Source organism: Nymphaea colorata, chromosome 11 (genome assembly GCF_008831285.2).
Source record: "Nymphaea colorata isolate Beijing-Zhang1983 chromosome 11, ASM883128v2, whole genome shotgun sequence".
Lineage (NCBI taxonomy): Eukaryota > Viridiplantae > Streptophyta > Magnoliopsida > Nymphaeales > Nymphaeaceae > Nymphaea > Nymphaea colorata.
The window spans coordinates 15,144,782-15,159,618 of NC_045148.1; the positions used below are offsets into that span (position 1 = coordinate 15,144,782).

General features: G+C 38.8%; 3 protein-coding genes across 10 annotated transcripts in view; 2 read left to right on the forward strand and 1 right to left on the reverse strand.

The window, feature by feature from the left end:
* The first annotated feature begins 2,364 nt into the window (after positions 1-2,364).
* LOC116264082 (rust resistance kinase Lr10-like) lies at positions 2,365-5,908 on the forward strand. The gene is made up of 3 exons (XM_031644040.2): positions 2,365-3,508; positions 4,370-4,405; positions 4,552-5,908. The coding sequence occupies exons 1-3, from the start codon at positions 2,698-2,700 to the stop codon at positions 5,667-5,669; spliced, it is 1,965 nt and encodes a 654-aa protein (XP_031499900.1). The 5' UTR covers positions 2,365-2,697; the 3' UTR covers positions 5,670-5,908.
* A 1,836-nt stretch (positions 5,909-7,744) lies between these two features.
* On the forward strand, positions 7,745-10,626 carry LOC116264083 (rust resistance kinase Lr10-like). The gene is made up of 3 exons (XM_031644042.2): positions 7,745-8,143; positions 8,829-8,867; positions 9,458-10,626. Exons 1-3 carry the CDS (start codon positions 7,828-7,830, stop codon positions 10,516-10,518), a joined length of 1,416 nt encoding a protein of 471 aa, XP_031499902.2. The 5' UTR covers positions 7,745-7,827; the 3' UTR covers positions 10,519-10,626.
* A 1,031-nt stretch (positions 10,627-11,657) lies between these two features.
* Positions 11,658-14,837, reverse strand: part of LOC116264078 (transportin MOS14) — a 51,972-nt gene continuing 48,792 nt past the window's right edge. For 7 of the 8 annotated variants that reach the window (XM_031644030.2, XM_031644026.2, XM_031644031.2 and 4 more), the window contains 2 exons: positions 13,781-13,958; positions 11,658-12,334 (listed from right to left, as the gene is read on the reverse strand). In XM_031644030.2, the coding sequence (XP_031499890.1) occupies positions 12,056-12,334; positions 13,781-13,958 (457 nt within the window). In that variant the 3' untranslated portion in view covers positions 11,658-12,055. Of the gene's footprint in view, positions 12,335-12,933; positions 13,578-13,780; positions 13,959-14,837 lie in introns of those variants that run through there. The other variant, XM_031644035.2, reaches the window with a different exon arrangement.

The window sequence follows — 14,837 nt, forward strand, 5'->3', positions numbered from 1 at the left end:
TTCACCAGTTTGTGCAATATTTTGCCAAGGTATACATGATATTTTGTGATACTTTACCCCAATCAAATATTTCGCTTCCCTTTTAACATTGAGAAATATTTTGAACTTTTTTAAGGTTCAGAATTCATTTGTCAAACAGTAGAAATTCTTTTATCAAATAGTAAAATTCTCATTTTTATTGATTATCGAACTACAATGAAAGAATCTTGTTGTATAATTACTCCAAGTTTAAACGTATAACATTGGGTAATTAGTAAGAATCCATGTGCTGTTCGGATCTAGTGAAAGTTGTAACTAGTTGCTATTATTGTCAATGGCTGAGTTGAATGATCCACCTTGCTAGAAATTAGTCTTCTAACCATTTCATGATATTTTACACGTCTCACCTCAAATTTTAAACTTTCTTTTATTTTTTAATGTTTACTTGGAGGAAACGGCCTTCAACATAAAACACTTAGGTTGTGTTTGATAACCTTGGATTTAAGATCTGAGGCTGCATAAAAAGGTGCATTTTGGGAGATCCTCAGTTTGGATCTCAAGAGCATGGACTTAAGATCCATGCTGCATGTTAAAATCCTTGGTAACGTTGCATTAAGGAGGGGGTGGGGGAGGGAGGTCCGATTTTAAATCCATGGATTTGAGATGCTACGGATCTCATATCACCATGGATTTGAGATCCCCAGTGAAACAAACACAACCTTAAAAGGTATTTGATAGCATTGGATCTTAAATCCAAGGTGATCTGAAATCATTGAGAATCTCATATCCGTGGATTTAAGATTGCACACTCTCTTCCTTCCCCCAAAAAATCAAACCTCAAATATGAGATTCTAGCCGTAAATTGAGATCTTAAATCCCTTTTTCCATGTAGTGGTAAAACCTAGTGATTGTTTACATTGTGAGATGCACATAAAGAGATATTATATCGGTATCAAATATGAGATCTGAGGTTATGAGACACACCCTCAAGGCCTCTAGGGTTTCTAGTTTTTTGTCTTGCTTTGGGGTCTAGGTAGACCTATGGTACATACTTCAACTCGAGTGTCGCACTTACTGTTGTTTGCAGTCTTGAGGAATAACGCATTGGAGCATGACAATGACCTCATGATTTGAAAGACTAACTCATTTGATGTGAATCACCTTACCGTCCACTTGCGCTACATCATTTGAAACTCATGATTTTAAACTTCCTTTTTTTTTTTTTTTTTGAAATAGGATAAGACTTTCAAATTTGGTTTGAGGTCATGCCTAGCCAATATCTTACTTTGAAAGTGGCCATTATCACGGACAATTGAGCAGATATTTCTCCGTCCGATATACTCACATTTATATATCCCAATTGATGGTATGGATTGAGCATGTAGTTTTCGATATGAAATAGGCCATCGATGCGGTCAAGTCGCTTGGTTTAACCAAGTTTAAGCTGCCCATGTCTTTTTGGATCTCCAAACGAGTTTGGACTTCGAATCCTAATGCATGCCTTGAGCCCATCTCTGCACATGGATGGCATACTGGCCTTTCACAGGTATCCGAATCGCTTATCTGGATCTCTCACCAAGGTAATTGGGCTGTCAAACACACGATTCGCATCTTGGGGAAGAACTTGATGCTTATTCGTAATGAGACGTCCATCCTTTAAAAGAACATTACATTATTACCGCACACTTGTTTAAAAACCATCATGTTTTCATTTTCAAAAACAGTGGAATGTTTTTGTTACTAAATTTAAAAATGATATTCATCATCTTATTATGTTTGTTGTAACAAAAACAATGTCATTTTTAGATCTCATAACATAAGAACACGGGGTTCCGATTACACAAAATTCTCAAGAAGTTCTCTTGTCTAGATTACTCTAGCTTGGTGGTTAAATCTGTCCTGTTGGTAGAACAAACTCATGTTTTGCAAACAAGGGTGGTGCCTAATAGTCAACTTCCGATTGATCATATTATGACTTTCTAATTTCCTTTCCTTCTCCACGGAATTGTGATCCTAATATAAATTTTTAAATTTAAAATGAAAATTAAATGCAACAGTGATACTAGGTGTGAACTGCTGGCCATGCTCAACTGCGTTAAAAAGACACTATTATACTCAAAATTTCATTTTACCTCTCAATTGTCTTCTAATTACAGGTAAGCTGCTCATGGATTAATTGATCCGTGCACTTGGGGTATTTGGACGGTATCGAGTGAGTAGATCGACGATCGTCTCCTCATGGATAAACATCACTGAACTTTTTTATAAAGAAAGAAAAAATGTCGAAATGTAAGCATTGTTTTTGGCAATATATCAATCAACGACGAGGCACTACTATGACAAGAAATTTATTTTGACCGAGTCGCGGTTCAAATTTGTGGAAATTGTTGTAAAAATGCCTTTGATCAGTGACATTCTATCCAATTGAATGTGGTAGAGTGAGAGAAGAAAGTTGGTGGACAGGAAGAAGGCCGTGAAGTTTAGGATTCCACCAAAGTCACCGGCCGAGTCAATCCTCTTCTCTTGGTTTTCGAAGAATTCAGAGGAAGATCTTTCCTGTTATGGGTGTCTATCCACCAAAAGAAAGGAGTCGAACTCCAAAGAAAGAGGGATCAGTACAAGGCTTGCGCTTGTCTTCCGTCTGATCAGAAGTCTCCTTTTCAATACCCAACTCGCTCCTCTCCTGGTCGAGATATTGAACCATTTCTCGCAAGTCAGATGAAGGCTTTCTTCTTCTGCTCCTTCTTGTTCTTCTGCTTCAACCCATCCTTTACAGCAGCAGACAGCCCAGAATACAGGGACTGCGCCCCGGCGTCCTGCAATGGCATCGACGTCAACTATCCCTTCTCCCTTTACGCCTCCACACCCGGCACCAGTTGTGCTTTCCCTGGTCTGAACCTCACCTGCCAAGGGGACGAGGCCGATGCCCTCCTCTTCCTGAATACGCCCACGGGTCTCAAGTTCATTGTCAAGAGCATCAACTACACGGCTCAGACCATCAAGCTGGCCATCGACCGCAGCCTAATGTTAGGCAGCCATGGCGGGTGCTTCTACCCCTCCATAAATGTCACGCTCTTCAATATCACCAACGATGACCTCCCACTCAGATTCACTACAAATTACAGATCGGTGATCCTCTTCTACAGATGCTCTACCAAGCCCAATGCTACTGGCGGGTTCAATCAAAGCTTGGATTACATCCCGGGCCAGAATAACATCGTGTCGGTGTGCTCTAGCCCTGCCTCTACCTCCTATTCCTACGCCTTCTCTAACGACGACTATCTGTACAAAAGCTTTCGTTGGTTTAACTTCTGCAAGGCAATGGTGAGCTTCCCCATCTTGGCGTCATCTTTTTCTAGTGGCTTCAGCGATATATCCTTGTCCGATGAGTTCGATCTGGGATGGACGGTCGAAAGCATGACCCTTTGCGCCGATTGCACCGCCTCAGGTGGTCGCTGCGGATACAGCACCATCGGCAACGGCTTCCTTTGCTTCTGCAGGCAGGGTTCTCGCTATGGCAATTGCAACCGTGAGTCTCTCCCTCTCTCTCTCTCTCTCTCTGCCCAACATAGATTGCAAGAAATAAAATTTCTCCCCGGGACTTTCTACGTGAAATTAAGTCTGTGAAATAAAATCCACAGTTTGCTGAATAAGAAAAAAAAAATTATTGGATTAAAAAAAAAGTTATCACGGTCAACCACTATGATCCTAAGCCCCTATGCAAATCTGAATATTTCTGAAATAAAGAAGAACAACAAAATCTGGCAATTTTTTATATCCTCAAAATTTCAAAAGCTAGCATTCATGATCGAGCACAAGACCATGGGAACTTTTTACTTTGTCTTATGGTTCTCCCTTCTTCTTCTTCTCCCCTTCTTCTGCTTAGTCTGCAACTCTGTTCTGTTCTCTTCAATTTTTCCCCTCCACATTAGAACTGTACTAAGGAAAAATCAAACACCATTTTGCCCTTCAACTATCTCGATGGTCCTCCTAAATTGTAACGTTTGACACGAGTTTATATCTTCAGCCAAGCTTTTCCATCGGCATTAATCAATCAGTGGAGCAGGCCGCAATCACGAAACGAAGTCCTTAGTAAAGAAAAGTTACAAATTAAAAAAACAGAATCTTGCTTGGTTTTGCCATGGGTTTTCTCCTGGGTTCGAGATCAAGCTCTCTTTGCGCTTATTTAAGTTCCCTCTTATCTTTCTCACAATCGGTTTGTGTGGCTCGTGATCCGTCTTGTAATGATCTGTAGCTTTTGTTAGTCATTCATCTTGTAGTACCAAATGTTTGCATTTGGTAGGGAGGACATACTGTATTTAATCTCGTAGATTAGCTGTCATATTGACCATCCATTGAAGACCTTTGAAATCTTTATTTTGATATGCAGGAATCGGTTCCAGCAAATGGAAGGAGATCATAATAGGTACGTACATTCTCCCAGCTTCTTAAATAACGACAACTTTGGGTGAGCATACTTCTTAAATGCCTGCAGTGCTTTTCATCCAAGAAAAACTAACTCTAGAGTATTTTCACCATGAACATAATCTTCATTGATTTTCACTTGAACAGGTCTGGCAGCAGCTGTCGGCAGCTTTCTATTAGCATGTTTGTTGTTCTGGGCTCGATCCCTTTGGGTTTCCAGAGCAACAAGATTTCCTGCAGAAAGCGGATGTTTTCAACTCCATGCACCAGCAAAACTTGAGAAGTTATTGCTTGATTACAAGACTCTCACAGCCACTAGATACACGTACAGTGACATAATGAAGATGACAAACAAGTTCGAAAGTAAACTTGGGCAGGGTGGCTATGGGAGCGTCTTTCAAGGATGGTTGTCCAATGGCAAACCGGTGGCAGTAAAGCTAATGGAGAAATCGTATAAAGATGGGGAAGAATTTTGTAACGAAGTTGCTACCGTTGGTATGATTCACCATGTCAACGTGGTTCGCCTCCTTGGCTTCTGTGTTGAAGGGTCTCGTCGGGTACTTGTGTACGAATTCATGTCGAATGGTTCGCTTGAGAAGATTACCAACACCATAATTGCAGGTCGTTGCATGTTCAGGCCAGAAAGGTTATATGATATAGCACTAGGCATTGCGAGGGGAATTGAGTATCTACACCAAGGTTGTGATCAAAGAATCATCCACTTTGACATCAAACCACACAACATTCTTTTGGACCATGACTATACACCAAAGATTTCTGATTTTGGTCTAGCAAAATCATATTCCAAGGAGCGAAGCACTGTAACTATTACACAAGGCAAAGGCACAGTTGGTTACGTTGCTCCTGAGGTATTCTATGGCAATTCCAGGCATGTCTCACATAAATCCGATGTTTATAGCTTTGGAATGTTGCTGATAGCAATGCTTGGGATGAAAGAAAAGATTGGTGCCACTGGTGGGTGTTCTACTGGACCATATTTTCCTCAATGGATTCATGACACTCTTTTAAAGAATCAAAACTTTGAAGGCATTGAAGAAGGGCAAGATGAAATTATTCGAAAGGTCACCACTATAGCCTTGTGGTGCATGCAATGGAATCCACTTGATAGACCTTGTATGAAAGAAGTAGTTAAGATGTTTGAAAGCAGCACGTCAAACTTGACAATGCCTCCCAATCGTTTTTACCCCGCAATTGAACATGAGTTCATGAGTCGAGGTACCGACTCTTCATCTATATCAGAATGATGATTCGGGTACTCGAGAAACAGCAAAAAGTGGGAAATTTTTTGACAGAAAATTGGCAGCATTAATCAGCTGAGTTTGGCTATTCATGTTACCTTGTCGCCTTTCCTCAATTTTTAGTTTCAGACCGGAAATGTGCCTGTCTGTTTAGTTTCTCAGTCAAGTTGGCTATTCATGTTTACTTGGGGCTAGTATGAGGGTCTTGAATTAAAATTGCAGAAATAAAATTCCACCTCAAACTGAAATTGAAAAGAAAATCCATTTCCAGTTTTCCTTTAGATTTGATAGTTCGGAATTTTAATTTCAGGATCCAAAATGACGTGTTTGATGAAACAAATTAAAATTATAGCATTGACTAATTAAAAATTATCATGACATTTGCCCCGAAGAGATACGAAGAAATTTTAAAACTCTTGAATCATGATTTGACCTCTTTAAGGTAGAATCACAGTTCCAAAATTTTAATTTTAAAAATGAATCTATAATTTCGGAACTAAAAGCTTTTTTGTTTGATAACATAATTTTTATTTCATAAAAGATGAGGATTTTACCATCAACATATATAAAAAAATATTTTTTGTTACTTTTATGTATTTTCATTATAAATATATATTTTATTTGTTATATATTAAAACGGAGTCAGGCCAAGCTGGTCAAAGCCTAGACCTAAACCTGAATGATTAGGCATAGGCGCAGGCTGCATGCATGAACCCAAGCCAACCAGAAATCGACTTTGAATCGTTGAATCCGCCCTGTCCAGCCTTATAAATCATTCTTTTACTTTTTTAAAAATAGTTTATTGTTGCTGTTCTATTATATGGTTGTTATTTGAGGTGGTAGTTGTATTTATTCTATTGTGGAGCTTATCTTATGATACCTTTCTAAATTCCTTTTCCTTTCCACTGAATTGTGATCCTAATATAAATTTTTAAATTAAAAAAAAAATAAATGTAATAGTGATACTAGGTTTGAATTGCTGACCATGCCCAACTGCGTTAAAAAGACATTATCATAGTCCAAATTTCATTTTACCTCTCAATTATCTTCTAATTACAGGTAAGCTGCTGATGAATTAATTGATCCGTGCACTTGGGGTATTTGGACGGTATCGAGTAAGTAGATCGATGATTGTCTCCTCATGGATAAACATCACCGGACTTTTTGAAAGAAAAAAATGTCGAAATGTGAGCATTGTTTTTGGCAATATATCAATCAACGACGAGGCACTACTATGACAAGAAATTTATTTTGACCGAGTGGTGGTTCAAATTTGTGGAAATTGTTGTAAAAATGCCCTTGAACAGTCCCATTCTATCCAAGGTAGAGTGAGAGAAGAAAGTTGGTGGACAGGAAGAAGGCCGTGAAGTTTAGGTTTCCACCAAAGTCACCGGCCGAATCAATCTTCCAGCTGATCTCTTGGTTTTCCGGAGGAAGGACGTCTTGATATGGACGAGGACATGGACGACGTTTCTTTTCCAGAAAAATTGAAAGATTTAGAGTCTAGACTAGCACAAGATTCTATTTTATCCTCATGCAAAGCCTTACATTTTCTCCCATGCGATGCTGACACAATGCCGAGGAGTTCACGCATTCCTTTGGCCACACGACACACACCTCTGCGTTCGTCACCCGTTCATGGCCGATCGGGCAATCGAATACAAGCTTCTTTCAGTCACACCACTCACTGTTTTTTGGCACCGACACTAGTGACCAAGCCTTCGCTGTTTGGTCTTCCACGTCATTGACGAATCGTCGATTTACGTGATTTTCTAACAGAAAGAAAGGTTCATGGATCGAATTGCTTCTATGCGTTCTTCTAATAAATCACTGATATTTCCCCGTTAAGTTTACCGGTCACACAGCCATGGCCGCTGCTTGTTCTATCTTATGCTTCTCTCCTCGTCTTCTTCCTCTTCTCATTCTGAGTCTGCACATCTATGGCGTTCTCTCAGATGAACACGATCCACGTGAGTACTGCAGTAAAGAGTTTCCTATTCATTGGCCCTTCACCTATGACGACGGTCCTCCTCCTAATTGTGGCATCCATGTCATATCATGCAGGGGAGGAATCACACAGGTTTCTCTGTTCAACCAAAATTTTCATGTTAGGAATATCTCGTACTGTGAGGGCAGAATTGACATAGACAGAGACTACAATCTTATGTCATTCGTGGAACATATTTGCCGAACTCCCGAATTTGCAGACAAATTCTTTCATTGTGGTTTCAGTTTCTCGCCTCCCTCAATCCTCGGCATCAAATGTAATGATACGGAAAATCTGAGGAAAGTTTTTTATGGAATTGATCATCCTAGTCATCCTGATCTGCCAAATGGAACATTTAGTCTTCACTGGGAGTCAGTGTGCGATTCTGGTGGCAACAACCTTCCTGCTTGTCACTGCAAAAACGGCTCTGCGATTCCGAGCGATCCAACAAGTAAACCGATTTCAAACGGTGGTCCGACCGTTTCTGACAGAGGTACCGCCCTTTTCATATACCACGGATTAATATGTTGTGTACTGATCCCAAAATTTTGTGATGGTGCTTTCCTCTTGTTGATGAGGTCAGGCGTAATTACCTCTCTGGAAAACTGGAACAAACTCGGCCGCAATATCATGCTCATAATTCAAACTACACATTTGTTACAGTTTTTTTTGGACATGCAGATGCAATCTTTAACAAGAAAATTGTTGCTTTCTTTTCTTTCCGGCTGTAGCTTCTACAGGCTGTTGTGGTTGCCCCTAAATAGATCGGCTATTCGTTCAGTTCCTCAAATTGATAGCCAATAAGTTGAAGCTTTAACAGGTTGAGTTGAATCAGAATTGCAACTATTAGCTAGTGTATTGGACCCCTGCCCTGCAAATCGGTCACCCTGACCATGGATATTGTGTTTTAATCTTTTACACCGGAATCCCCATATAGAAGTAAGAAGACACATTTTTTTTCCCCGTCGGAGATTCTCGTTTCCCACTTATGTCTAGAAAGAAAGCAAAAGAATATTTTCCTTGCTGCGAGGTTAAGGTGTCAAACGATTCTTTCATCGTTACAGATGATCTTCTTTATAAGATGGAGATAGGCTTGCCAAACATGATTTATTTTTCAGTCTGTTACTCTGGAAGGCACTGATTTGCTATTGCTCAAATGTTTCATGTTGCGCTTGCAGGTAAAAAGACGAACCACATCCGTTTGGCCGTCATAATAGGTAAGATACTTGCTTAACCTGATCTGTCTAGTCGGAAATCTTTTGTTTAATGTTCTTATTCCCACCCTTCGTGTCGCAACCACCAGTTTCCTGACCCTGACCTAGAGACTACTCTTCGTTGGATTTGATGACCAGATCATTCTCCTTTCGAACGGATTGTGGCTATTTAGGAGTTGAACTGCCACGACCATTGAAATCGTCCTATTTTATATCAGATGGTTCCTACAGAATATCATTCACACTGATTTCCCTCTCTCTCAGAATGCATAGATGCTTTCATCAACCTATGTGTACATATAGGCAGAGCTTAATTTCCTCCTACTTTTGATAGGCATGTTACATTCATCACTATAAAGAAAAACAGGTAGAGATAAATATCCATGGTTCTAACTTCCAAATGTTCATCGACCTTATCACGCTCATTCTCCACCGATTTCATCATGTGGCTGACAATGCAAGAGCAACTTCGACATTATGCCAGTGAAAATTTTCTTTCCTAGACACGATTAGGATCATAAATAGGTATCCAGGACAAGCTTAGCTCTCGACAACAATTGCCGTCAGTGTAATCTTCATTTTCACTTCAACAGTTTTGGGAGCAGCAGTCGGCAGCTTTCTGTTAGCATGTTTATTGTTCTTCATCACTCGATCCCTTTGGATTTCTAGTTCAAGAAGGTCTCCTGCACTAAATGGATGCTTGCAACTCCATACAACAACAAAAGTTGAGAAGTTCGTGATGGATTGCAGACCTCTCACAGCCACTAGATACACATACAATGACCTAATGAAAATGACAAGTAAGTTCAAGCATAAAATTGGACAGGGTGGGTATGGGAGTGTCTATAAAGGATGGTTGACCAATGGCACACCGGTGGCTGTAAAGCTTATGGAAAAATCGTATAATGATGGGGAAGAATTTTGTAATGAAGTAGCTACCATTGGGAGGATTCACCATGTCAATGTGGTTCGCCTTCTTGGCTTCTGTGTTGAAGGGTCTCGAAGAGCACTTGTCTACGAATTCATGGCAAATGGTTCACTTGAAAAGTTCATAAACACGAGCACAATTGCAGACCATCACTTGTCAAGGGAAAGGCTGCATGGTATAGCACTAGGTATTGCCAGGGGAATCGAATATCTACACCAAGGCTGTGATCGAAGAATCATCCACTTCGACATCAAGCCACATAACATTCTTTTAGACCTGGACTTCACGCCAAAGATTTCTGATTTTGGTCTAGCAAAATCATATGGTAGAGAGCGAAGCATTGTGACTATTACAGAAGGCAAAGGCACAATCGGTTACATTGCTCCTGAGGTATTTTATGACAATTCCAGGCACGCCTCCCATAAGGCAGATGTTTACAGCTTTGGGATGTTACTGCTTTCGGTTGTTGGGATGAAAGAAAATTTTGGTCCGACAGAAGGTTCTTCTAGTGAAGCATATTTTCCTTATTGGATTCATGAGACTCTTTCTAAGAATCATAAGTGTCAAGGCATTGGAGAAGGAGAAGATGGAATGATTCCAAAGATGGCTACTATAGCCTTGTGGTGCATACAATGGAATCCAAATGCTAGGCCATGTATGAAAGATATTGTTAGGATGTTGGAAGGTAGCACAACAAACTTGACAATGCCTCCCAACGTAGAATGAATTCGGACATGTAATAAAACAGCGTCAGCCATGCGATGAAAGGATTAAGTCCAGAAACTTCTAGTTCCAACTCCTTTCTGTAAAGTGCATTTCGTCATGTTTCGTTATATGTCCTTCCCGCAAATATCATTCAAAAGACTGAAAACGGCAGTTGTTTTGCTTTTTCCTTCTCCACTTTTTACTTGCTTTGTTCTTTTTATTCTTTTATTGTTTGCTGAAGGATTGTTAGTAACTGTTGTACTGAACTAGATTGCTAATTACTGTATAGTCCTTTTGAGGAAAGGATTTTCCGAATGAAAAACACGAAATACTAAAATTTGTATCGCGATTTGAAACTATGTCAGGGGTGATCTGAGGACGGGTGAACCTCACAGGGGAAAACTAAAATCGTAATATTTGAGTTTTAATTGCTATTTAGAAAAAAATGAACTGAAAATTTTAAAACATAACATCCTGACGTATCAGAAATCTGCCTTTCAAATAAGCTGGCAAGATTAACTTCATGCTTTTCTGGAAAGCACAATCACGGGCTTTAATTTTTCTTCCCACTGTTTCATTTTATCTATGAGTAACAGTTCTTGCGCCTAAAAATCAGTCAAAAATCTGGTTCTACGTAAAATATTAGAGATGGCACCACCTTGTTGACTCTAGGTTGCATACTTAAATTTCGCGTTTATTAGGTTTCCCATGTCTAGAAATTCTCCTGTTTCTTATATCCTATGTTAGTTATATATACAAGGACATGGACGACGACTTTTTCAGAAAAGTTAAAAAAGTTCTGGCCACCACAAGATTTATTTCATCCTTACGGTGTTTCGTGGCGTGACTTCCTAGTATTACATTTTCTGAAAAGAAATTTCGAATGTATCACCTAAGTAAGGACAAAAAAGTCCAAAATAAGGATAACCTAAGTAAATAAGAAATTTCGTATATACCCTCAAAAAGAGCGGAACAGTCAAGGAACTTCCCGCTGCTCTCAAAGAGGCTTCAGCGAAGGTTTTCCGTGGGATCATACACGAAATTGTATTTAATTGAAATGTAAAAAATGTAATGTTTCAGTATCAGACCATGTTAGCTTGTAATCACCTCAATAAAGAAAACAAAAAAAAATTACAAACATAAAGAGGGAAAGGCAGAGAGAAAGAAGATTAAAAAGTATCCATCGACGCGAAAACCCAATCCGTCTACTGTAACAACATGACAAAAATAATACATTTAACAAATAAATAAATAAATCCAACGTTTTACATGGCACCGCAACTGCAGGTGAAAACGACATTTAACTCGCGAGTTTTCAAACAAAACTAGAAATTCACAAAGCGTTCATGTTTTTTTTTTCCTTGTATATCTCTTCTTTCCCAGCATTCCTTCAGTAAACTGGTTTGGCAGATTGAACGATAATCGTAAGGGTAAATCTCAAGCAGTATTGCACGCAAAAAATGCAATTTCTCCACTCTTCACTATGTACAACTGTCGAGAGCCCAAACCGATCTCTGGAATACACCATCACGAGAACGCACCGCTATGAAGCCCCTCACTATGATACACGAACAAAATTCAACTGATGTGGTTTCAGAGCTCCCTGCACACTCTCCTGCACTGCCCTGTTGCGTCGACAAACATCAGACAGTTCTTCGAGTGGGCCGAAGAGAGCAGAACTATCGGCTTCTGACGCCAACTTAGACAATGCATTAAGAAATCTGGAACTTTCTGACTCAGTAACGGCTGTTGATGGGATGAGTAAAATAGCTTCTTTTGCCCACTCGCACGCCCTCAGACCATAGGCCCTTGTTAGGGAGCGTAGAACATATGATACCTGAATTCACAAGAGTACATGTTGGATTAACAAGAAAAACTAGTAGAAAACAACCATTGCTCAAATTCGAAAAGAAGACAGCACCCAGGAACATTTTTACAATGATAGCACAAGAAATATCTAAGAGAAACCCTCCCAATCATCCATATTGAGAGCATGTTCCCCATCTTCGAATGCAGTAAAGGTCCTTACAGCCAGTATTTTAGGAATCTGATTTCAGTAAATAAAAAATGAGAACCTCTCTTCAATATGTAGAAAAGGTCTGGTACGTCACACCGATACTCCTGGAAGGGCACCGTATCCATGCCAACATGGCTTGACACAAATGCAGGCACAGGAAATGACTTGGACATAGCAAACTCGATCTTTCTAAATTTTTGGTACATTTTGTTTGATAATCTACATTTTATAAATACAAAAGTGAATGCATTTCTTTATTTGTTTAAGAATTTACTGTAGCTCCATACCTACACATACATATATAATAATTTGTAAATACCAGACCACTTCAGTAAGGGGATAAAAAACAGATCTCCTTACTTTTATGTTAAGAAGTATTTTAAACAAAATGTGAACCTCCTAATGTACTTATAAATACTAATTTTATATAAATCATGCTTCAGTTCAAGTTATTTTTGTTAAAAAATAGATCTTTTCTACTATCAAATTTTGATTATACAAGAGCTATTCAGTTTTTTTTTTATTCTTAAAAATACATTATTAAAGCAAAAAAAATGAGTAACTTAATATATATCCGTCACTAAAACACTATCAAGATCATATATATAAGGTTAGATTTCAGAAAATTGACTTTAATAATTACTTCTAATGAGCCTGGTTTTTGTCTCTTACCCAAGTGGCCTGGTTTTTCCCAACTTTCCACACACCCAAGTTGATACATGGTACCTTTTTCTACATTTTGGTACTTTTGGTTTCGTAATCTACATTTTATAAAGATAAACAATGAATGCACGTCTTCGTTTAAGATCTTATTGTAGCACCATACCTACGTACATAACATATAAACAATTTGGTACATTGTGGTAAGTAATCTACATTTTAAAAATATAAACAACGAACGTACATTTTGTTTAAGTATCTTATTATAGGTCCATACTTACATATATCCATGTTTTTTAAAAATGCACCGAAATCCTCACCTCCACCTGTGCCTGCATTCATGTGACATCGGGTCTGTGGAACTAAAAATGTTTAGAAATCCTGTCAAATCTGCATTTAAGCCCTTCAGGAAAGGCAAGGTTTCATGTTAAAAGCTGGAACAACTATGTGTAAGGCAAGATCTTCTATTAACCCCAACCAGATATTGACAAGTAGAAGGGTCCTCCAATTGTGATCTGAAGAACACTGTTAAGAATGCAAGCATGTATAGACATGTAGGCACATGCCGAAACACATAAATACATGAAAAACATCTATAGTGCAAACCTCTTCAAGCCGAGACGTTGGAAGTGCCCCAGTAATTGAGGCCACCAGGATTCTAGTAACGATGGACCCTCTAGGAAGAACTACACTGTCTATCATAGCTCGATAGTCCTGTCCATTTACAGAACTTGCAAGATCAAGCACATCAGACATGAAAGTCAAGATCGAGTTGCAGGCTTCCCTGTCACAACAGAAAAGTCACAAGATCAGGTTTGTAGTAATTATCAAGAAATCTGTATATCCATCAGACTCACAACACAAGAAACTATGTATTGAATCATCACAACCTGGTAGTCCAAAAGATCAGCACCACTCAAACTCAACTTCGAATTATTAAACCCAATAAATTTTTATGGAAGAACTACCACTGAATCCATCAACTTAATAGGTATTTGTGCTGAGTTTCTACTATTTTTAATTACAAAAACGGTGACAACAATAACAAAAGTTAATTGTAAAAAAATAAAATTCACATTTTTAGAAAGGATTTGTTGCAACTTGTGCTTCCAAGGGGTCCTTTAAGAATATTGAGAAAGCATTGTCAATAATAATGCTGGAAATATCAGCAATCTTTGTGACTAATCAGTGAACCAGTGATCTCTACTGGAAAAGCTATGACTATATGAACAGTTAAGTTCAACATCCAAGAGATACCTAAGTGCTTACAAATGAAGTATATTGTCTGTGTCCATACTGTTTTAGAAGGACAAGTCTCTGCACATCCACCTAAGACCAGACTATTTAGCATATCCTAAAGGGAAAATACAGATCATTGTTACTGTCAGTAAACATGAATTAAGAAGACGGCAAATTCTAGCATAAAAAGAGAGAGGAAGAAGGAAAAAGACTAACATTAATCTTTCGGAGAAAAGTACCAGAAATATTTGATGCAATATCTCGAAAATTCGATGAACCCTATTTAGAAGAAAGCAAGTTCCAGAGTTGGGGAGCAAAGAAAAGGGAAAAAGGAAAAAGACTAACATCAATTTTTTGGAGACCAGTGCCAGAAATATTTCATGTCATGAAAGCCAATTAGCATCAAGAAGAAAAAAGAAAGACC